Source organism: Colletotrichum karsti, assembly GCF_011947395.1.
Source record: "Colletotrichum karsti strain CkLH20 chromosome Unknown Scaffold24, whole genome shotgun sequence".
Lineage (NCBI taxonomy): Eukaryota > Fungi > Ascomycota > Sordariomycetes > Glomerellales > Glomerellaceae > Colletotrichum > Colletotrichum karsti.
The window spans coordinates 670,611-693,448 of NW_024065924.1; the positions used below are offsets into that span (position 1 = coordinate 670,611).

The 22,838-nt window shown below is 59.1% G+C and overlaps 6 protein-coding genes across 6 annotated transcripts; 5 read left to right on the plus strand and 1 right to left on the minus strand.

Annotated features, from left to right (window-relative positions):
* Positions 1–1,043: 1,043 nt before the first annotated feature.
* CkaCkLH20_07689 (uncharacterized protein) lies at positions 1,044–3,019 on the plus strand (the record flags this gene model as incomplete). The annotated part of the gene is made up of 3 exons (XM_038890406.1): positions 1,044–1,179; positions 1,239–2,582; positions 2,637–3,019. 3 exons carry the CDS (start codon positions 1,044–1,046, stop codon positions 3,017–3,019), a joined length of 1,863 nt encoding a protein of 620 aa, XP_038744456.1.
* Positions 3,020–4,095: 1,076 nt separating this feature from the next.
* On the plus strand, positions 4,096–8,055 carry CkaCkLH20_07690 (endoribonuclease L-PSP; the record flags this gene model as incomplete). The annotated part of the gene is made up of 5 exons (XM_038890407.1): positions 4,096–5,896; positions 5,959–6,008; positions 6,062–6,117; positions 6,418–6,603; positions 6,666–8,055. The coding sequence occupies 5 exons, from the start codon at positions 4,096–4,098 to the stop codon at positions 8,053–8,055; spliced, it is 3,483 nt and encodes a 1,160-aa protein (XP_038744457.1).
* Positions 8,056–8,800: 745 nt separating this feature from the next.
* Positions 8,801–10,686, minus strand: CkaCkLH20_07691 (uncharacterized protein; the record flags this gene model as incomplete). The annotated part of the gene is made up of 4 exons (XM_038890408.1): positions 8,801–9,153; positions 9,213–10,209; positions 10,265–10,425; positions 10,476–10,686. The coding sequence occupies 4 exons, from the start codon at positions 10,684–10,686 to the stop codon at positions 8,801–8,803; spliced, it is 1,722 nt and encodes a 573-aa protein (XP_038744458.1).
* Positions 10,687–12,944: 2,258 nt separating this feature from the next.
* CkaCkLH20_07692 (linoleate diol synthase) lies at positions 12,945–16,683 on the plus strand (the record flags this gene model as incomplete). Its single annotated transcript, XM_038890409.1, has 5 exons — positions 12,945–13,150; positions 13,200–15,861; positions 15,912–16,130; positions 16,197–16,476; positions 16,535–16,683. The coding sequence occupies 5 exons, from the start codon at positions 12,945–12,947 to the stop codon at positions 16,681–16,683; spliced, it is 3,516 nt and encodes a 1,171-aa protein (XP_038744459.1).
* A 1,823-nt stretch (positions 16,684–18,506) lies between these two features.
* On the plus strand, positions 18,507–20,331 carry CkaCkLH20_07693 (putative platelet-activating factor acetylhydrolase; the record flags this gene model as incomplete). Its single annotated transcript, XM_038890410.1, has 2 exons — positions 18,507–18,838; positions 18,900–20,331. The coding sequence occupies 2 exons, from the start codon at positions 18,507–18,509 to the stop codon at positions 20,329–20,331; spliced, it is 1,764 nt and encodes a 587-aa protein (XP_038744460.1).
* A 546-nt stretch (positions 20,332–20,877) lies between these two features.
* On the plus strand, positions 20,878–22,713 carry CkaCkLH20_07694 (uncharacterized protein; the record flags this gene model as incomplete). The annotated part of the gene is made up of 4 exons (XM_038890411.1): positions 20,878–21,308; positions 21,760–21,985; positions 22,035–22,579; positions 22,635–22,713. 4 exons carry the CDS (start codon positions 20,878–20,880, stop codon positions 22,711–22,713), a joined length of 1,281 nt encoding a protein of 426 aa, XP_038744461.1.
* Positions 22,714–22,838: the final 125 nt, after the last annotated feature.

The following is a 22,838-nucleotide window of genomic DNA, read 5'->3' on the forward strand; positions in this document are numbered from 1 at the left end:
GTTCTTTTTTAGCAGTGATTGTTGCTTTTCCCATCTTCCCAGCAAACAGCCTCCAGTTCCGCGCATTCGCTTCGGTGGAAATGGACCGGCCCATCAAATGTTTGGCGCGGTGGGTGAGTGTGGGTTCTCGGTGTGACGGTGGGCGCGGGCTTTACCGAGCGGGAATAAGGTGAGGGAGCCCATCGTCCGTGCGGAGGCTGAGACAGCCCGGGCTACGTACCCCACGACATGACTAAGCGGGGGAATCTGCGTCACCAGCCACAGCTGGATATCGGTAGTTCTGTACCTATCTTATCGGCTTATCTTCGTGCGGCTGAGTGGTCGCGTCACTGTCGCGGGGTCTGTTAGTGGAGCACAAGGTGAGAGAACAATTGAAGATGCGTTGACAAGTCTACCTTTGTGTCTATAGCCATGAATATTCGAGTCTTTCTGTGTGATTTATTTCTGATGTTTTGAGAAAAGACATAAGGAGAAGCTTCTCTGTCTAACCAACTGGCCTATTATATTTATTTTATCTACAGCTATCATCTACTTCAACCTACACATCCCCAACTAACACAGATAAGCCAAGTCTCGCTCTAACATCACACCAAACTCACCTTCCTGCCCCTGCAAAACGGCCCCTGCCTCCTTCCCCGGCGGCCCAACGCCAAATTTACGCGTTCGTCGCGTCTCGGAAGGCACCACACACGCTTTCCATGAACCACCTCCATTAACGGCCCTTCCCACTTTACTCCATCCGCCGCCCGTCGCATCTTTTCGAGCTGCCGCAGCCAACACCACGCGACTTTCGAAAGGTCCCAACCCATGTCCTGACGCCCGATACCGATCACCGCGAGGCAATTCGTCGTCAGATCGGTCAATTCTAGGTCCTCCGGTTCTACCTAATTCAACTCCATTTACTTTTCTCTTCGACGCGGAAACCCCGCGAACCCGGTTTCCACCCGAATATCACACGACGCCATCTCACAACGGTCGCGACCCCTGCGACAGACCGGTGCTGTTCGATGCCTCTTTTCGCCTTCCCACACAACATCCAGAGAATGCCGGAAATGGAGGGACACGGTCTCAAGAGGACCCACGACGAGTACTCGGGCGATGAGGTCGCCATCGACGACCGCGGCCTTGATGCCGGCGTCAAGCAGCAGGCCACCGACGGCGTCGTCCAGGCCAGCAAAGGTAAGCAACGCCCAATCCGCCTGCCCCGACACGGGCTCAGCATGTTGACGAAGCAGTAGCCATGTCCCCCTCTATTCAGATCACCTGCGGCTCTTCACCTCTGAGCAGCCCGGCCTCCCTCACCGACCCGGGCACCAGCACCCCCGCCCGCGACTCCCCGTCCCCGAATCCCACGCCGACCAAGAACGCCTCACCCCTGAAGCAGACCACCAACGCCGCCCCTACGTCGAATCCTTCCGCCTCGGCACCTACGTCCTCGGCAGCCCAGACCCCGGCCAAGAGGAAGCGCAAGACCGCCGCCGAAAAGGAGGCCGAAGAGAAAGAGAAGGCACAGAAGAAGAAGGAGCGCGAGGAAAAGAAGGCCAAGGCCGACGCAGAAAAGGAGGCCGAGGAGAAGGAGAAGGCACAGCGGAAGAAGGAGCGCGAGGAGAAGAAGGCAAAGGCCGATGCGGAGAAGCAGGCTCAGAAGGCCGAAAAGGCAAAGGCCGATGCCGAGAAGCAAGCAGCGCTCGAAAAGAAGGAGCGTGCCCAGCCCAAACTCATGGCGTTCTTCTCGAAAGCGCCGGCGACGCCCAAGAAGGAGCCCGCTGCTGTTCCTGTCGAGACGGAGAGCCCGGCCAAGGCGGCTGCTGCTCCCGAGTCAACACCAGTGCAGCAGATGAAGGAGGAGAAGTCGGAGTATGAGAAGCGGTTCAAGCCTTTCTTCGTCCACGAGACGGTGCGCATGGCGAAGAGCCCGTTCGAGATGGACGAGGAGACGCACGCTGCCAAGACAACAATTCTCCAGGAGTACTTCGACGGCAAGAGGACGGTAGCGGAGCAGGCCAAATTCGATCCCGTCGAGATCTTCCATCTGCCCTGTCGCCCTGCTCCCCGTGGCAGGATCTACACACCAGTCAAGCACACCGTGGAGAAGATGCGGAAGCTCACACAAAACGCAGAAGGTGCCGGTGAGGAGGACACGAAAGTAATCATGAAGGAGACCACAGACGCCCTCAGCAAAATCCCCATGAAGGCTTTGCGATTCTGGCAAGACGTCCGTCCGCCTTACAAGGGAACGGTGACACTCAAGCCCTACCAGGCAGGCAAGGCCGGCATGCGACGGCTGGCACGAAAGCCAACCTCCCGCAACCTGATGCCCGCCGTCAACTACGACCACGACTCCGAGGCCGAATGGGAAAGCGAAGGCGAAGATGTGGACATTGACGACGACGACGAGGAAGATCTTGAGGGCGACGGCGAAGACATGGACGAATTCCTTGACGACTCGGAGGACACTGGTCCCGCTCGATTTGTTAGCGCCAACGGCCTCGAACCAGAAAGCTCCGGGCTCTGTTGGGAGGATCGCAAACGCATGGGTCCGAACCGGTCGACATACAAACACAGGATGGAATTCATTCTCGGTAGGACACGTCCAGCCTTCCGCTCATGCAGCCGCATTAACACCCTCTTTACAGACCTAGACCATCACTCCGGTATCGACCCCTTCTCGACCAAATACTGGGAGCCCGAGCCGAAATCGAAGGCTGCCAAGACCGCGAACCAGACGGCACCTACCTCCGCGCCGGCCAATGCTTTCCAGGCATTAGGCACCAAGAACTCGACACCGTCGCTACCGAAGAAGATGCTGGAGAACAATCACTTGCAGGAGCTCAAGAAGGTCATCCAGGCGAACCCCAAGATTGCCAAGGGCGGCCTGATTGATCTTTCATACGTTGCGCTTGCCCACGCCAAGGTCTCCCGCAACGACATTAAGGAGGCAATTGCTACAGTCGCCGAGCGTGCTGGCGGCCAGGGCAAGAACGGCACGTGGGTTATTAAGCCCCTTTACCTCGACTGAAGACCGCGAATGCTGCGTATGACGTGCGTTATTATTGTTCTGTTGCGATGAGGATACCTTGGCGGACATGTTTTATCAGTTTCAGCAGTTGCTTTGTCAAACTTATGGGGTATATCGGTTTTCTTGCGGAACTTTCAAGGGTCAAAGGCAAGGGAGGAGGAAACACGGTTTGGTGAACTGGGCTGATTCTGCTCTGTTCATCTTCAACGGTCTGCCCATGTTGGCAGCCGGATTTCGATTGCTTGCGAAGCTGCCTTCATCTGGCGGGCACGATACGACGGCATGAGGGCGGCGTATGATGGATTTTCTGAGTTGCGCGGATAGCATAATTGCTCTCCGACACGGGCTGGGAGGCGGCGTTAAGGCAGGCAGGCTGGTAGATATTAGGAAAATGCCGTACGTATTCTGACGTATTTCCAGGTGAACTTCAAGATGTCCAGCACCGTGGCGAACGATGATCTAAACTCCGTCCCCTTGTTCACGCCGGACTTTATCAGCTAACAGCCGCGAACGACTATATCCCGCCTCGTCCAGGGGTACCGAGCTTACGGCGACGACGCAGCGAATGACGGACGCGGGATTCCGAGCCGCGCTAACTCACCCCGCCCGAGGGATCGGACTAAATCCGCCGCTTGTGGTCCCGGGCGAGCGTGTCTACATCCCGAAATCTCCGGTCTGCACGCACAAGGTGCTCGCATTGTATTGGGGATGATTGGCTCGTCGTCCGGCTGGGCCTGGAGATCGTCGGGTATCCCAGAGACGGGTATGGTTTTGGTGACGTGCGGTCAGCTGCGTGGCCCTTTTGGCGACGCGAAACTCATGGGCGTGTTTGGGTCTGGGTTGAGTCCCTTTGATACAGGATGCCTGGAGTGGAATGGAGCTTATGGATGGTGTGTGTACTCGGGGTGTACGACGAGATGCTGGAGGTATGTCTTCAGGGAAGTGAAGATGGTTGCTCCTGATGTTATAATAGAGAGCAATACCCGCGCGATGAGGTCGACATTACTCTGCTTCACATCGACAGCAACTTACACTCAACATACATCTCATTCGACCACCACCAAACAACCACAAAAATGACCACCCTCACCAACCAGCGCACCCGGACCAAGATCGCAGACCTCCCCTCCTGGATCCCCTCCGTCCCGCCCTTCCCCGGCGAACCCACCCTCGACGCACCCGCCCACGCCGCCTCCTTCCTCGCCGCACTCTCCTCCGCCGTCGGAAGCCGCGACTGGACCGCCTTCGCCGCCCTCTTCGCCGAGCAGTGCTGGTGGAAGGACAGCCTCACGCTCACCTTTGACAAGCGCACCATCCGCGGCCGCGACGCCATCGTCAGGGCGTGGACGGCGCTGTCCGAGACGCGCCGTCCCGGGAAGTTCTCCGGGGAGAAGGCCGCCGCGCGGGAGATGGAGCCCGCCTTGGTTAGGATGGGTCCCGAGCTCGCGGTGCTTGAAGTCCCCTTTGGGTTTGAGAATGAGGCGCCCAAGGCGAGGTGTGTAGGGCTCGCGAAGCTGGTGCCGGAGGACGGGGGGTGGAAGGTCTGGGTCCTCACCACGCAGGTCGAGGAGTTGATCGATAGACCCTTCGGCACGCTGCCGCGTCTGGGTAGCCGGCCCTCCGCGATCGAGGCGTCGCAGAGGGGACGTCCGGAGGCGCAGGGCCTGCCGCGGCTCAAAGAGGGAAGCGTGCTGGACGCGGTGGTCGTGGGGGGCAGCTGCAACGGCGTGGCGAACGCGATCCGCCTCGACTCCGCCGGCGCCGACTGCGTCGTCTTCGAGACCGAGGGGCTCGCCGGCGGGAACTGGAGCCGGAGGCGCTACGAGGGCCTCCGGCTCCACCACACCAAGGCCATGGTCTCGCTGCCGGGGTTCCCGGCCCCCGAGGCGTTCCCGGAGTTCCTTACGGGGGCGCAGCTGACGGCGTACTGCTGCGCGGCGGTGCGGGAGCTCGGGCTGCCGTTCTTCGCGGGGGTGGAGGTCGTGGGGAGTTCGTGGGACGAGGGGAGGAGGGTGTGGGAGGTGAGAGTGAGGGAGATCGAGACGGGGAGGCGGGGGGTGGTGTTTGCGAGGAATTTGGTGGTCTCGACGGGCTGGCTTACTTCGCACGAACACCCGAAGGTTCCTGTCATGAGGGACCGGGAGGTGTTTGCGGGGCCGGTGATGCATACCACGGCGTACCGCAACTCGGCGCCGTATAAAGGGCGGCGGGTCCTCGTGATCGGGGCGGGGACGTCGGGACACGACGTGGCGGCGAGCCTGGCGCGGGACGGGGACGTGAAGGGGGTGACGCTGCTGCAGCGCGGGAAGACGTTGCTGGTCGACGCGGCGCCTGTGATGGCGGTCATCGCGGCGCGGTATCGCGGGCGGATGGACGTGGAGACGGCGGATTTCCTCGAGTTCTCGTTCCCGACGGGCGTGCAGCGGGATCTCGCCCGGGCGGGGTTCCGCGCGATACTGGCGGGTGTGGAGGGGCGGACGAGGGCGTTGGAGGGGAAGGGGTACGTCGCGGAGAGGGAGCCGGATCCGTTGGCGAGGCAGCTCGAGGAGAGGGCGCGGGGGATCTACGTCGACCAGCCGGGCACGTTCGGGCTCGTGCTCGAGGACAAGATCAAGATCGAGCGCGGGGAGGCGAGGGGGTTCACGGCGGAGGGGGTTGTGGTTGTGTGCGAGGGGGAGACGGGGGAGGGGGAGAGGGAGAGGGTCGTGGAGGCGGACGGGGTGGTGTACGCGACGGGGTTCGGGTCGTATGACCTGGCGGCGTGGTGGAGGGAGACGGGGTTCGTGGACGAGGGGACGGCGGCGAGGGTGGAGGATGTCGGGGACTTGGGGGTTGACGAGGAGGGGGAGTTGATTGGGGTGACGACGTTTTCTGGACGTGAGTTTTTAATCTTGTGGTTTGGTGGTGATGGTTGATGGTTAGTAACTAACGATGAACAGATCCGAATTTGTACTTTGCCGGGTTTGGGATTTTCACGTGTCGATGGACTGTGAGTTTTGTTTCTTTCGTTGATGGTGTGCTTTTGCTGACGTGGTTGTATAGTCCAGGTTCGTTGCGGTGCAGATTCTGGCTGATGTTGATGGGACGTTTCCTGAGAGGTATGTTCGGGAGTCGAGGTGATGGAGAGTGATTGGGTGAGGATATCATTTGTCCTGATTAGTATGGAAGAGTCAAGTATGTTATGGGTTATTCAGAGTAGACGAGAATGAGTTGAACATTTGATCAGTCGGTGCCTAACATGATTGCATTCGGAGAAGTGAGAATCTTCAAATGAGGGGATTCAGACCCTTGTCGCCAAGTCACAGCATTTCTTGTCCGCAGCAATACGTCACTCTTCCACGGACGCTTCTCCCACCTTTCCAACTCTTCACCTTCCTAATTTCATCACATGCTCATAGCGAATTGAAGCCATTGAACATCCCAGAATTCATCGCCATGGGATCAAAGGCGCTGCCAAAGGTCGAGAAGGCCACCATCGCGGGGTCGATCGAGATACCCCGCATCCTCAACGGGCTGTGGCAGCTCGCCGGCGGACACGACCAGGACATCGACGTCGCGGCCGCGGCCGAGGCGATGAAGCCGCTGTGAGTAATATTTGTATAATAATAAACCCGATTAGAGAATTCCGGAGCTGAAATGAAACTAGCATCGACGCCGGACTCTACGCCTTCGACATGGCCGACCACTACGGCCCCGCGGAGCAGGTCATCGGCCGCCACAACCTCACCAACCCCGAGTCCAACCTACCCATCACCGCCTTCACGAAATGGTGTCCGCCCGAGACCGGCGACACGTCCTTCTCGACCGCTGAGGCCGCCGTCGACCTCGCCCTCGGCCGAATGAAACAGGACCGCGTCGCGCTCATGCAGTACCACGTCTGGGACTACACGGACCCGACCTACCTCTGCAACCTCGCGCACCTGCGCACCCTTCAACAGCGCGGCAAGATCGCCCACATCGGCCTCACCAACGTCGACGCCGCGCACCTCGAACTCCTCCTCGACTCCGGCTACGAGGTCGTCTCGAACCAGGTCTCGTGCTCCGTGCTCGACCTCCGGGTGCTCAAGGGCCGGATGGCGCGGGTGTGCGAGGCCCGCGGGGTGGGCGTGTTGGCGTACGGGACGTTGTTGGGGGGCTTCCTGGGGGAGAAGTGGGTGGGCAAGACGGAGCCGCGGGAGGAGGAGGGGTTGAACTGGAGTCTGAGGAAGTATCTCCGGTTCATCCGCGCCGCGGGCGGGTGGGACGCCTTTCAGAACGTGCTGCGGGCCGTCGCGAGCGTCGCGGCCAAGCACGGCGTGTCGATCGCCGCCGTCGCGATCCGATGGGTGCTGGACGTCCCCGTGGTCAAGGCCGTCATTATCGGGGCGCGGCTCTCGGGGGACAGCGAGACGTACGCCGCGAGCAACCTCGCGGCCTTCGCCTTCTCGCTGGACGACGAGGACCGGGGGTTGATCGCGAAGGCGCAGGCGGGGCTGACGGATATACCGGGCGACTGCGGCGACGAGTACCGCCGGCCGCCCTTCCTGACGGCCTCGGGGGACCTGAGCGATCACGTCAAGGAGAGCAGCGCCATGCAGCGGGTCGAGGAGGCCGTGGCGAAGGGGCAGAGGGTGGAGTTCCACTCCGGGAGCAAGTGGGAGCCGATCGCGGGCTACTCGCGCGCGGTGCGGTTCGGGAACACGATACGCGTGTCCGGGACGACGGCGAACCCGCCGCCGGAGTTGCGGGACCAGCTCGGAGGGGTGGTCGGGGGCAAGTCCGCGCGGTCACAGGCCGTTGCCGCGCTTGATATCATCGAGGGGGCTGTTCGGCGGCTCGGGGGGACGATGGCGGATGTGGTTCGGACGCGGGTGATGCTGAGGAGGGAGGAGGATGTTGCCGGGGTGTCTGAGGCGCACGGGTGGGTGTTTAATTGTCACGGGATATGGCCGGCGAATACGCTCACGACGGCCGGGCTTATTGGAGATGAGGTACTGGTTGAGATTGAAGTTGAAGCTGTCGTCGGGAGTGGGAAGTCGGTTGTGGCCATCTCGTGAGGAGCTTTGACTTATACGGACGTGGTGTTTTCAGCAGTATAGAGATCAACAGACAATACGAGCGTAGAACGACAGACAATCGCAATTAAAGCAGAAACGAAAACAAATGAAGCAGAATGGCAAAAAGGATTCGATCAATGGTCAAAAAATGAAAAATGAAAGGGACGAGACTCGAACTCGCGCGGGTTGCCCCACCAGGAAACAGATGTTAAGCTGACCTTAACCTGGCGCCATAACCAACTCGGCCACCCTTCCGTATTTGTTGAAGACCACCGCACAATCGGAGCTTATGGTGGGCGCTCGCGTGGGGCGCGCGGAACCCCCACCGCCAGCCGCTTTTTCGGAGCTCCGGCCCCATTTCACGGTCCGCTCGCCGGTGTCTCGGCCCGCTTCGTGTCAGTCCCGTCGCGGCGTAGACGCCGGGTTCATGAGGCCGGCTTACAGGGCCGATGAAGCTCAAGTGAGGCGAAAATCTGCGACAGACATTTTAAGCTAGCCGAAGTTGGGATGATCTAGTTTCCACAACAAGAAAACCCATGCCAAACATCTTTGTTTTGCCTGTGTATTTGACATAAAAAAGCTTTATTTGTTCCAAGTTCCTGGAAATGGTATAAGATTATCACATTCTCCATGCCTTGCTGCATTCCTCCACCATCCCCTCCTCACACCGGTTCATCCCCAATCAAGATGTGGCTTTCACCATCACCTTACTTGGCCTCTGGTCTCCGTCTAACATGTTGTGGTTTTAGTTGAGGGCCCCCGACTTCGCTACAGTGTGCGCAGGCTGGAGGATGGTAAATGTCCTGTGGGTGCAATCCTTATGAACTTCATGGTGGTCATGGGGAGGATCGCATTTGGCCACGTGAGTCAGTTTCTTCTGGTGATTGATGTGCTTCAAGCACGTGTTTGCCTTTTCGTTTCCGCCGTGGTTGTTCTTCGGGTGGTACTTGTCATCGTTTGCCAGACGCCAGAGGAGCGACTCGTGGAGCACCGCCGAAGGCGGAATGTCGCGCGTCTCGCCCTTGTTGAGCGGGAACCGGATATCCTCCCACTCGCCCTTCTCGTCGAGTTCCCAGCGGGTGATAAAGGGCAGCCATTCTGTTTCACAAGGATCAGCATCTGTTCCACCGAGTATGATCAGGACCAGCACGACGTACCCATGAGCTTCCAAAGCAACACCGTGAAGAATCCCGTGCCCGTGTTAAACGCGAGCGAGTCGTGAATCGGCCCCTTCATCGCCTGCTTCTTCTTGTCCGCAAAGTGGTGCTTGAACACGTGCAGGTTCTCGCGCCACTTCAGCGCCGCCGACGGGTCCTGCCGACCGACGTCCTCGACCTCGTCAATCATCCACGCCAGCGCGACGTCGCTCAGCTGCAGCCGGTCGCACCCCATCGCCGTCTCCTTGGCCTTGCGCGTCGTCCAGAAGTTCTTGACCCACCCCCACCACCCCATGCTCACCTCCTCCGCGTTGTCGAGCGCGTTGCTGTCCGAGGCCGGCCACCCGCCCCCGACGTCGCCGTGGCACCCGGGGAACCAGACCTCCTTGACGTCGTCGTGGTTGTGCTCGTCCTCGACCACGTCCTGCGCGAGCAGCGCGGCCTTGAACTTGACGCGGCGCTCGTCGACGGCCACCGCGTGCCGCACGTGCTGCGCCGTGCCGACCACCGGCACCGGGATCGGCGCCTTGCGCTCGAGGATGGCCACCGAGTTGACGCAGTCCCAGATGCCGAGGAAGTGCACCTTGATGTTGGCCTCCTCCAGCACGCCGTGGTGGTCGACCATCTCCTTGCGGCAGAAGGTGTCCGCGAAGGCCGCGATCTCGTTGAGCGCCACGTCGTACCGGTGGCTGTGCTTGTTGCCCTTGCTGTCGGTGTGCTCGGCCGTCATGGGCTGCGTGCCGTTGGCGATGGCCTCCGCCTCGGCGGCGGCGCGCTTGGCCGCGCGCTTGGCCTCCTTGTTCCTCTTGGACTTCTTCGGGTGCGAGGTGACGAAGTCGGCGACCTCGCCCGCGAGGTACCGCTGGTAGAGCTTGTAGGCGAAGGGCACCATCTCCTCGTTGCCCTTGCAGAGGAGGCCGACGGTGTGGATCATGCGGGCGAGGAACTTGGCCGTGAAGGCGCCGCGGCTGAAGCCGAACATGTAGATTTTGTCGCCCTGTGAGGTTGTGTGTTAGTGCCGGTGCCGCGTCGCGGGGAGGTTGCACGCTTACGGAGCTATAGTATCGCATCAGGAACCTGTAGCCGGCGAGGACGTGAGCGTCGAACGTCGTTCCGACGCCCTGGTCGATCGTCATCGTGACGGAGCTCTTCATCTCGCCGAACCATGACTTGTTGACCGACGTCTCGTCGATGTCGTATGTGCCAATGCCAGCTGTCGTATGTGTCAGGAGCCGAGGCCTTCGCATGAGGGACAGGACTTACTCTGGTAGTAGTGGAACTGATCGGGGTCGTTGCGGTCCAACTTGCTAAGGAGCTTCACGACGTTGGTGTCGGCGTTGGATCCGGTGAACGTGTTGCCCGTGCCGTCAAAGCAGAGGACCAGCTTCCTCGGGGTTCGCTTGCCCTCGGAGTCATGAGTCCTGACGGGCTCATCGGCATTAGGGTTGCCGTTGGTGAATGCTGACGGCGCCATAGCAGTGGTTGTAAGAGTGGTGGGATGTAACAAGGCAGAAAGTATGTTGCATCAAAATACGCAATGGCTTTGACAACACGTCTTTGGAGGGCATCTACGCTCCATATATCAGCAAAAGTTCAACTCCCATATCACCACCTCTTGAGCCGGTTTCAGGGTTATCGCGAAAGCCACCCAATTGCATGCAACTCCAAGGGCGGAACATGACTCCCTAGCTCCACGACCGAGGGACGACGGCCGATGATCGAAGGCCTCAATGCCGCCCAACCCGGCCTCGAGAGGGGGAAGAACGTACGTCACCCCGTATACGCTGAGAAACAGCAGTTGAGTGCATCCCCAAAACCCCTCACTTGGTGTCTTACACACATCAGCTCCCCACCGGCCAGAGACACGACTATCTTCGCTGGCCTCCGTTGGGCTGGGAGCTGAAAGCCAATGGCCATCAACGAATGCCCGTTGACCGGTGAACATCGTCGAAAGCGGGGCAAGGGACACACTGGTATCCTCGGTGTAACCTCTATCTCTCCTAGCTATCCTCTTCCTGTCGTGCCTGTTCAAGACAGACAGCCAGCCACAGAAAGCATATGTTCGACGACGGGAATGGCCAAGAACTGATCTGCCATGACAGCGGATGCTAGTGCGCAGCAACACGGCACGGCACGGCAGGCCGCTTTGACCAATGCTTGGTTCGTCCGTCGAGATAACTCGAGTTGCCCGTATGTCTTGTCATCAGCTCCGAACGCTAGGCGAAAAAGGTGAACGACGGTTGCAATGCGAGTTGTGCCACGCTAGAATCTTGTCTGAGACCCGGCCTCTTAGACCCGAGGTTTCAATCTCTTCGCAACTGTGAAGAGCTCTCTCCATTGCCGAATCAGGACACGGAGCTCAACTGCTTCTGACACATACCCGCAAAAAAACCAGGGTCCGTTTTGTTGACTATTCTGTGAGAGAGCCTAGTCTCAGATATCAACTCTTGTAACTGTATCTGGGCATAAGCTGCGGCTGGCCGTCGATCGTTGTACGCAGGGCGCGAAGCAGCCGCCAAACGCGGGGAAAAGATAGCTCCACGTCGTGTCTGAGACAACAGGAAGAATCGATGTTGTGTGCCATAGCACGGGCAGATGCTGGCCGCTCACATGCAATGTCTTGGAACGGTCCCGCAAATGCAGCATGCCTTGGCCGGCGGTCAGCGGCATTGGGGACCCCGTCAATCTGCCGGCGGCATGCCGTCTGCCAATGAGGGCATGTGTGATGACCATCTCGACGGCCCAAAGCAGCTTGCTGTTGTTTCACGGCGCGGAGAGCTAGTCGAGAAACCCCTCATTATCCAAGACACGGAAATCTGATATCGGAGAGATAAACTTCGTGAGATTGGAGAAGTTGATAGAGAATCAACTGAAAACGGGAATCTTCTCTGCTCTAATTGATTGCATCTGGCTAAGAAGCCGGCGACGTTATCTTGTACCCGCGAGCAACGGATACAACCTCTCCGCTACGGACGTTTAAGAAGATTTGAGCGCTGAGGGGGGGAAATGTGTCTTGGCCCTAGGAAATCCCGTTCTGCAGACGGTGCGGGCCGTTTGGAACCGCTTGCGTGAGGGTGGTGGTGTGTGAAGATATCCAAGCCAGACGTACCAGAGAGGCTCCCTGCTGCGGCTGAGCAATGTTCCTCCCGGCTCGCCTCCCTTCCGTCTCGCGTTCATTCCGGGGGGACATGCCGTCTCTGCCCGCTTCGAACGGAGTGTCCCATTTCCCTGCCGGTGCTCTTCTTCATGCCTGTCCGCCAGCTTCGCCGTCCGCCGTGGCGCTATGCATGTCTCCGGCTGCTCCTGATCGTCGACCGACTCGACAGACGGGAAGTCAGTTATCTCCTGCAGAGCTGTCTCGGAGAGAGTCTCTCACCGCATCTCGGATGCGTTTTGAGGTGCAAATTTCAAGAACGAGATGTCTCTGAGTACCCTGTAGGACGGTCGTGATGTCCCAGGAGGGGCACCTCGGAGCACGCAGATCCATGCCCGTACCGCGGTATGCCAATGGCATGAGAGAAACGCCACGAAAGTGTAAACGATATTGGCGAGGAGAATCGTCATGTTGCCCCGCCATCCAGGCGAGAGAGTTGACGGACTTGGTTGAGCTCGTCTTTCATATAAGTGAAGTATCGAAGCTTGTGAAGACGCCATCTGGGTCAGGATCTTTCTCTTTCACCCTCTCTCTCTCTTTCTCTGCCCTGCCCATCACACGAGACCCCGGGCAAGATCATGTCGTTTAACACAAAATACCAAGCCGGTGAGGCCTACGGGGACGAGCGCAAGGGGTCTAACAACTTCTTCGCCGACCCCAAGAAGGTCGCCGCAGACATCATCAAGGACTTGGGCGGAGTTCACGGCACATTGACTCCCACGGAGCTCATCAACCTCGTCCAGCAGCTGACGCAAAAGGGCGAGCCTCTCGATGACAAGAAGCTGTAAGGATCCTGGACGCTTTTAGATGACAAGACGACTGACGTAAAGCAGCACCACTGAGGCGTTGATCGGTGTCTTGACCGCTCTGCCCTCCGGCTCCAACACCAGGAACCAGCTCACCAACAAGCTCATCGACACGCTTTGGGGCAACCTCCAGCACCCGCCTCTGAGCTACGTCGGCGGCGATGTCAAGTACGAGGTCGTCAAGTCCGAGGAGCAGATCGCCAAGGAGAAGGAGGAGGCCGAGAAGGCCGGCAAGGAGAAGCCCGCCGACGAGGACGCCATCACGTTCCAGTCGCCAGACTTCCCCGAGATCACGCTCCGCGAGCACCTGCCGCTGCCGCCCGACGGTCTCCACCACTACAGAATGCCCGACGGAAGCTTCAACAACATCCTGGAGCCCAACCTCGGCAGGGCCGGCACCCCCTACGCCAAGACGGTCAGGACCGAGAAGAGGCTCCAGGCCGTCAAGCCCGACGCCGGTCTCCTCTTCGACCTCCTCATGGCCCGCGACGAGCAGAAGTTCACGGAGAACCCGGCCGGCATCTCCTCCATGCTCTTCTACCACGCGTCCATCATCATCCACGACATCTTCCGCACCAACCGCACCGACATGAACAAGTCTGACACGTCGTCCTACCTCGACCTGGCCCCCCTGTACGGCTCCTCCTTCAAGGATCAGCTCGAGATCCGCACCATGAAGGAGGGCAAGCTCAAGCCCGACACCTTCCACGAGAAGCGCCTGCTGGGCCAGCCGGCCGGCGTCAACGTAATGCTGGTCCTCTACAACCGCTTCCACAACTACGTCTGCGACATCCTCCTCAAGATCAACGAGAACAAGCGCTTCTCCGTCAAGTGCCCCGCGGACGCCGCCCCCGAGGAACAGGCGCAGGCGCTGGCCAAGCAGGACCACGACCTCTTCAACACGGCCCGCCTCATCGTCGGCGGCCTCTACATCAACATCTGCCTGCACGACTACCTCCGCGCCATCACAAACACCCATCACTCCAAGAGCGACTGGACGCTCGACCCGCGCGTCGAGATCGGCAAGCAGTTCGACGGCGAGGGCGTCCCCCGCGGCGTCGGCAACCAGGTCAGCGTCGAGTTCAACCTGCTCTACCGCTTCCACTCGTGCATCTCCAAGAAGGACGAGCGCTGGATCAATGGCTTCTTCGCGAAGCTCTTCCCCGGCCGCAAGCCCGAGGACCTGGACAAGGTTCCCGTCCAGGACCTCATGGCGGCCCTGCAGAAGTTCGAGCAGGAGAAGATCCCGAAGGACCCCAGCAAGCGCACCTTTGACGATCTCGTGCGACAGGACGACGGCACCTTCAAGGATGAGGACCTCGTCCGCGTCCTCAAGGAGGCCATGGACGATCCCGCCGGTACCTTCGGCGCTCGCATGGTCCCCAAGGCGCTCAAGGTCGTCGAGGTGATGGGCATTACCCAGGCGCGCCGCTGGCAGGTCGCGTCTCTGAACGAGTTCCGCGATTTCTTCGGCCTGAAGAGACACAACACTTTCAAGGACATCAACTCCAACGAGGAAATCGCCAACCTCCTGGAGAAGCTGTACACCGACCCGGACATGGTCGAGCTCTACCCCGGCCTCATGATCGAGGACATCAAGCCCGTCCGCAACACCGGCAGCGGCATCTGCCCGACCTACACCGTCGGCCGCGCCGTGCTCTCCGACGCCGTGACGCTCGTGCGCTCCGACCGGTTCAACACGCTCGACTACACCGTCTCCAACCTGACGGCCTGGGGCTTCAACGAGGTCCAGCAGGACCCCAAGACGCTCGGCGGCTCGATGCTGTACAAGCTGATCCAGCGCGGCCTCCCGGGCTGGTTCCCCTTCAACTCCATCGCCGTGATGCAGCCCATGTACACCAAGCAGGCCAACGAGCGCATCGCCAGGCAGCTGGGCACCTTCAACCAGTTCACGCTGGACGACCCCAAGCCGCCGGCGAAGTACGTCGTGGTCAGGTCGACGGGCGGCATCAAGCACGTCCTCGGCAACCACGACAAGTACGCCGTGCCGTGGCTCCCGCCGCTGCAGGCGCTCTTCACGGGCCAGAAGAAGGACATCAGCTGGTTCATGCTCGCGGGCGACGCGCAGACGAACAAGCAGGAGAAGATCAACATGCAGGCGGTGATGAAGAAGGTGCCGGGCCTGCACAACGCGGTGCACGAGTTCATCGAGCGGGTCGGCAAGCGGCTGATCGACAAGGAGACGTTCAAGATGAGGGAGGGCCTGTTCCAGATGGACATCATCCGGGACGTGGCCATCCCGCTGAACGCGCAGCTGCTGTCCGACCTGTTCTACATGGACATGAACTCGGACGAGAACCCGAACGGCACGATCGGCGCCGCGGACCTGTACCGCCACCTGCTCAACGTGCGCATCTGGGGCGCCAACAACAGCGACCCGGCCCAGGCGTGGAACCGCCGCCGGCGCGCGCAGGAGGGCGTCAAGATCATCATCGAGTCGACCAAGAAGCTCGTCAACGAGGTGTCGATGGGACGGGGTTTTGGCCTTGGTGTTGTGTCGGCCCTCAACAATGTTGTTTCGCGGAAGACGTATCTCAAGAAGGACTCGCTGCGTTCGTGCGGTTACAAGCTGGTTGAAGAGCAGCTGAACCAGGGTGGCTCCGTCGACAAGGTCACCGACAACCTGTGGCTTACGGCGTTTGGCGGCATTGGCGTGCCCGTGACCACGGTGAGTTCCAAGCATGCGTTTTGGTAGAGCATCTGGCTAACGAAATCTAGTTCTACGAGGTCTTGGACTTCTTCCTCCGTCCCGAGAACGCCTCAATCTGGAGCGAAGTACAGAACCTCGCGGCGAAGAACGACGAGGCGGGACTCCACGCCTACGTCAACGAGGCGATGCGTCTGACGAGCACGCAGCGCACCCTGCGCGTGTCCAAGGTCGAGGACGAGGTCGACGGGCAGAAGATCCAGCCGGGCAACGTCGTCGTCACGCTTCTCGTAAGTTGTCCTTTCCCCCCGCCATCTACCCTGGTGACATGCCACTGACGATGTGCGTGTGTACAGGGCCTCGCCGGACGGAACCCGGAGGAGGTGCAGGACGCGGACAAGTTCGACGCGAAGCGCAACACGGAGGGCCGGCTGAAGGCGTTCGGCACCGGCCAGCACGAGTGTCTCGGCCAGGACGTCGCGCGCGCCTTCGTGACGGGCCTCGTCAAGCTCGTGGCGGGTCTGAAGGAGCTCCGGCCGGCGCCCGGCGACATGGGCGTCGTCAAGACGATCCAGGTCAGGGGCGAGAAGGCGTATCTCAACGACAGCTGGTCGTACCTCGGCTTCGACGCCAGCAGTAAGTCACTCCGCGCGATTGCATTGTCCGAGAGTTGGATGCTGACGTTTTTCGATAGCCTGGAAGGTGCACTTCAACGGCCACGGACAGGGTGGGTACAAGGGCGGCTCGGAGGAGTCGAACAAGCAGATCGACTTGGGGCAGTACTACTACGTGCTGCAGAAGCGCAAGGAGAATTTCCTCAAGGGCGTGACTGGGTCTTCTTAGGTTTTAAAAAGTCTTTTTGTAGCCAAAATAAGGAGTGTGTTGATGCTACTTGACGCATGCGAGTGACGATGTTCTGAGATTTGATGTCCAAGACCGAGAGTGGACTGCCAGGTGCCAGAATGTAGATGACAGTGTCAAGCGGCTAGACCAAAAGAGGCCTAGCGGAGCGTTGATTATGTAAGTCGGATCCGGCAACGAGTGGATCTTCCACCCACTCCACGAGCGGGTCCGGACCGAAGCGAGCGTCCAATCGTTGCATTTCCCCGGTGGAGTGGATCGGAGAGACGGAGGCGTTCAGCCCCGACGATGACGTTATTCCCTGCTCACCCTGATTATTTTTGTCACGAACGCCTCCACCACTCTAACGAGGAAAAAAAAGGGAGCAAGCAGCACGACCCGGAGGTCTGGGCCTCAATCACGCACAATCGACCGGCAAGGAGCGTCCCTGGCGAGCTACGGTCTCTATGGAGCGAGCCGAACTGATCGAGATCGAGATAACGATAAGACATCGACGACGGGTGAGGATTTGCATATCGCGAGTTTATGCGGTCGACGTCCTAGCTCGAGGTTGAAAGGAAGGATTTCATGCGTCGACGTTGGTTTGACTAAAGAGCAATGGCCACGGAAGAAAAGGGGTTGCTTGTCACAATCCTTATGGTGTATCAAGCCGTCAAGAGGTCTTGCTGGATGATTTCAGTAGGATGGCTAGTATCACGGGCAATTCTCTCCGGAGCAGCCGCCGTCGCGTCCCACTTCCAATGAGATTCTTGTTCCTGAGCGCTTCGGTCTTCCCGTAGTCTGGAAGTAGAAGCACCAGGTACAGCTCGTCAGCAAACCACAGCCACCGGTACCATAGCTGAGACCACGCCCTGTTCAAGGCTGTCATCGACTTCTTCAGCTTCCACCTGGCTAACCCGTTTTCGTTGACCGAGGCACGATTTCCGTTCGCCTCTGACATCCAAAAAAAGCTGGCACGACCCATACGCGTAGATGACGTTTCCGCCTCGGGCAAATGGCCACAAGACCATCCCCATTCGACACATTGATTGGCTGTTTCCCCAAAAATTCTAAAGGAAGCTAGCTATCTTGTTTGCCTTTGCAGCTTTTTTTCTTCGCGTCTTCCTCAAGAATGAAAAGGGGGTGTTCATGCCTTCTCCCTTTTGAGTTCCATTGACGGGATTGACAAGGAACAGTCGACTTGGCTACTTGACTTTGAGGCTGCCAGCAGGGAATCCCGCTCCGAGTAGATGGTTATCGGGTTTCGAAATCCCATCTGAGCACTGCTTATCTGTCGACTTATTCGCCCTGCCTCTCCGGCTGGGTGCTTCTTTGACCTCTTCACACACGGCCATAATTGTCGCGTCATTTCTACCTCGGCGTTTCCCTACTTGCATACCTAGTTAATACACGATTAAGAGAGTCAATTACTCGGTTACAGCAACGGCTTTGCTGACATCTCACACGCGTTTCCCTGTTCTCGCATTAAAACCGCATTGAAAGTCGGATCATCTGGGATCGGCGGAAACATTGGTTTAAAACACCATCGCGACACACGCATATCCGACCGCAAAAGCTTGTAGAAGGGCTCTTCAAAGCAGAAGAAGGAAAATAAGGACCATTTGAAACCCGCCTCTACGACATAGCACCGCGCCGTTGACGAATTTCCCACGCGACACCTATCGTCTTTTTTCTTCTTCCCTTTTTTTCCTCCCAACGTCGGGCCTGCGCTACGATTTTATTCCCAACTTCGCCGCAGACATCACCAGACCACGAGCATCCGCGCAACTCAAACCCGACTCTCTGCAATCGCAGTACCACCAAACATGTCGCCGCACGCGCAGGCGCCCGCGACGGCGGCCGAGAAGGTCGCCTCCTTCTTCTCCCGCCTGAGCCCCGTGCCGGCCTTCCCCGACTACACCGGCCCGCACAAGGTCGGCACCGTCGACATCGAGGTGCCCGTCTCCGAGCTCGAGTCGCCCAGTCCGACCCCATACAGCGCTTCCGAGATCTACACCGTCCAGTGCCGCGTCTTCTATCCCGCGGTGCCCGAATCGAACGGCAAGAGGATCAACTGGTTGCCTTCGCCCCAGCGCCAGCATGTCTCGGCGTACACCCAGTTCATTGGCATTCGCCCTATGGTCGCCGACATGATCTCGTATGTCAAGCACCCCCTATCCCCGGTCGTGATGCTCCTGAGCTGACATTGAGACCGACAGCTTCTTCCCCCGACACCTGCACTACACCACGATACCCGTCCACAAGAACGCCGAGATCCTCGAACCCGACACCCTGAACCGCCGCTGGCCGACCATGATCTTCTCCCACGGCCTGGGAGGAAACCGAAACACATACTCCGCCGTCGCGGGCTCCCTAGCCTCCCACGGCGTCGTCGTAATCTGCCCCGAACACCGCGACGGCAGCGCCGTAGCCTCCTTCGTCCGCATCCCCGACAAGCAAGACCAATACTTCGTCCGCAACACCCGTCGCGCCATCCCCTACATCCGCCTCGACCACGAAGCCCGCCCGGAGATCTACGAGGCCCGCGAGGACCAACTGCGCATCCGCCTCTGGGAGCTGGGCCTGATCCACGTCGTGACGGTCAACCTGGACCTCGGCATGGCCATGACGAACCTGAACAAGTCCACGCCCAGCCTGACGCAGTTCAAGAACAAGCTCCACGTCCACGAGCCCGGCTGCATCATCTTCGGCGGCCACAGCTTCGGCTCCGCCTCGGTCGTCCAGTTCCTCAAGACGACATACTACGCCGAGTCGTCCGCCCTCGCACACGTCCCCAAGCCGCTCTTCACGCCGCGACGCGACTCGGCCCTCTGCAACCAAATCACCGAAAAGAACGTCACGATGCTGCTCGACATGTGGTGCTTCCCCCTCCTCGCGCCGGGCTCCTCCGCCCTCTTCGACCTCCCGCTGCCCGCCTACGCGAACAAGCCCGCCGCGCCCGGCGGCCACGCCATCCTGGCCGTCGAGTCGGACGCCTTCTTCAAGTGGAAAGACCACCTCCACGTCACCGCGCGCGTCCTCTCCCCGGCGCCCTCGACGCAGCTCATCACCCCGTCCGTCTTCCGCCGCAGCGGCGTCCGCCTCCCCGAGCCCAACTTCTTCTACGTCGAGAACTCGGCCCACCTGAGCCAGTCCGACTTCGGCGTCCTCTTCCCCTGGCTCACCAAGAAGATCTTCAACTCGGAGGAGCCCGAGCGCGCCCTCCGCCTCAACCTCCGCGCCCAGCTGCAGCTCCTCCGCGCCAACGACGTCCCCGTCGCCCGCACCTGGATCGGCGACCTCGTCGACGGCACCGGCTCCGGCAAGCTCGGCATCGCCGGCGACGAGGACGCCGACAACGGGCCCGACGACGGGCTCACGGACGACAAGGCCATCTTCGACCGCGGCGGGGGGAAGGTGCGGTACTGGAAGGCGATCGACGTCATCGGCATGGGCTCGGCGGAGGAGGCGCCCGCGACGAGCACCACGACGGACGCGACGGCCGCGACCACGCCGGGCGAGGGCGGCGTGAACGCGCAGGTCGCGGGCGTGGAGCAGACGGACCGCGACATGGAGGAGGAGCTGGAGCCGTTGCAGGCCGTGGCCAGCGCCGCGCAGCGCCAGGCGCAGACGGCTACCGTCAGGACATGATGACGATGGGATATGTATAATCACACGAGCGAGGCTGCATGGTTTGGGACGGAGTTCTTTTAGAGTACAGCGTTTGATTTCTTCTTAAAGCATTGCGTGCGTTGAGGCGCGCGGTAGATACCTAAGTCCACAGTAGTACATAACGAAATATTAGACAATTACCATCTTGAATACTATGGTATGCGGCGTGACGATTTAGTTGATCGAGACTAAAGACGAACGACAGATCGGTATTGTCGATTCGTTTCAAAATTCACATGTGTTTTTTCGGATGGTCGATCCAAGTCGGTAGTAGCAGAATGGACGATGACGGAACCGTCCAGCGCTGTGGTCTGTTCGGCTGGCGTTAGGTGTAAGTCATACACGTCATTGAGATGAAGGCGTCAAAGACCAAACAACGCCATTGATTCTGCAACGGCATGCCAGCGCGCAAGGACGACCGACAAACATGGCATATAACGTAGCAGCTTGCTCTCCTGAACATGAATTCGCATCTTCAAGACATCCATATTGAAACCATCACTAAGTACTCGAAATACCCACACAATGGCACCTGTAAGCCCAATCTTCACCCTCCTCGATCGCTTCAGCTCACCCCCCTCGCAGCAGCAAAAGCAACCCGAGCGCCTCAAGCACGTTGCCGAGAAGGCGACCTCCAACAATCCCTCCCAGCTGGGCGACCCCGTCTCGCTCAAGGCCGAAGTCTCGAAGCTGGTGCCGACGGAGGGCGAGCAGGGAGCCGCGAGTTCCAGGGAGTCGTCGGCGGGACCGACGGGCAAGGGCGCGGCCGGGGCGAAGAACTCGGACGGCTCGCCGGTGCAGGACCACGAGAAGAAGAGGCTGAAGCAGGTCGCGGAGGAGAACATGGAGGCCGGGAACCCGTCGCAGCTGGGGGACCCGGTTAGTCTCAAGGCGGAGACGAGTGATACGGAGCCGACGGGCGAGGCGGATGGGCAGAGGAGGGAGAAGTCGAAGTTGTGAGTTGAGAGTCAATCATCAGAGTATGTCGTAATCACATAGCTCTCCAACAAGCATTGTCTGATTTACCAAGTTACTCGCAAGTTGCATACCTGATGTGAAATGCGACGAAGGAAACAGGTCGTGAGAATTTACCTCCCTGGGTTCATAGACATATCAGAGACCAGTGACGCTAATCGTACCTTTGCGAACATGGAAGATGATCAGGCAACCCTAGCCTTCTTTTTCTTCGCCTCCTAGGGTTCAGCCATGTACGTGGCTGAGACCAGTGAGGTTATTCATACTTTCGCGAACCTGGAGGACAACTACGCAGCCCTAATTTTTTACACTCTCAAAGCCCTAGCATGTGTGGTAGTTTCTAACTGTGGTGATATTCCTATTGATCTTCGGTTCAAACAACCTGAACTGGGCTCAACTTCCCTGACTTTCTAGACCTCAACACTCTTTCAGGATGTTTTCCGGCACCGCAGCAGCCTTGCTTCTCTTCCTCGGGGCCTCATCCGCCCTGATGTGCGGTAACAACGGTACTCGGACTGCTCCCGAGCTCCCCCAGATCTCCCTCGCGACGGGATATGTCAAGGGCAACGACTCGGTAAAGCCCATTGACGTCTACTTCCACATCGTCAGCACGGAGGCGAACAAGACCATGATCACCGACGCCATCATTGATGCTCAGGTACCTGACTATCCCCCGCGTGGGACGAACAATGCTGACGCCTCACCAGTTCGATGTGCTATATTCAACCTTCCTCCGCCACGGCTTCGAGTTCAACCTCGTCAACGTCTCTCGCACAGTCGACGACGTGTGGGCAAGTCCTATTCTCCCAGACGACACAGAGGACCTCGCGTGGTTGAAGGCCACCCGCCGTGGTGGCTACGACGCGCTCAACTTGTACTTCTTCTCGGACATGAATTCCGAATCCGGGGGTTTCGGCACAAACCCGAGGATTCTGAATGCCACGGACGGAGGCTGGAGTTTCTACGCGGACGGGTGCATGATCAACGGCGGCACGATGCCCGGCATGAGTCCCCGCCTGTACAACGACACGGGTCCTCACAAAGGCCATGTTGCGATCCACGAGGTTGGCCACTGGTTTGACCTGGAGCACACCTTCGAAGGAGGTTGTGATGATGAAGATGGGGTTGCCGATACGCCTGCGCAGAATGGTTGGGTTGAAGGATTCGAGTGTCCTGAAGGTAGGAACTCGTGCCCCGATCGACCTGGGTTGGACCCTCTTCGTAATTTCATGAATTACGGAAAAGACAGCTGGTGAGTATTTGGTGACTGTGATAGTTTGAGAGTTATGTGCTGACTGAAGACGTAGCATGGCGGAGTTTACCCTCGGCCAGGAGGAGAGAATGCATCAGCGGTTCACTGCTTACCGTAGACCACTGATACTCTAGTAGGGCTTGTTCCTGTCAACTCCTCGATGTTCGGTTTTCATGCTTTGAATTGGATTGATTAGTAGAGTTGAAGTTCAGAAATTCACAACACCCCCATATCGTGACCATGACCAAATACAGCAAAG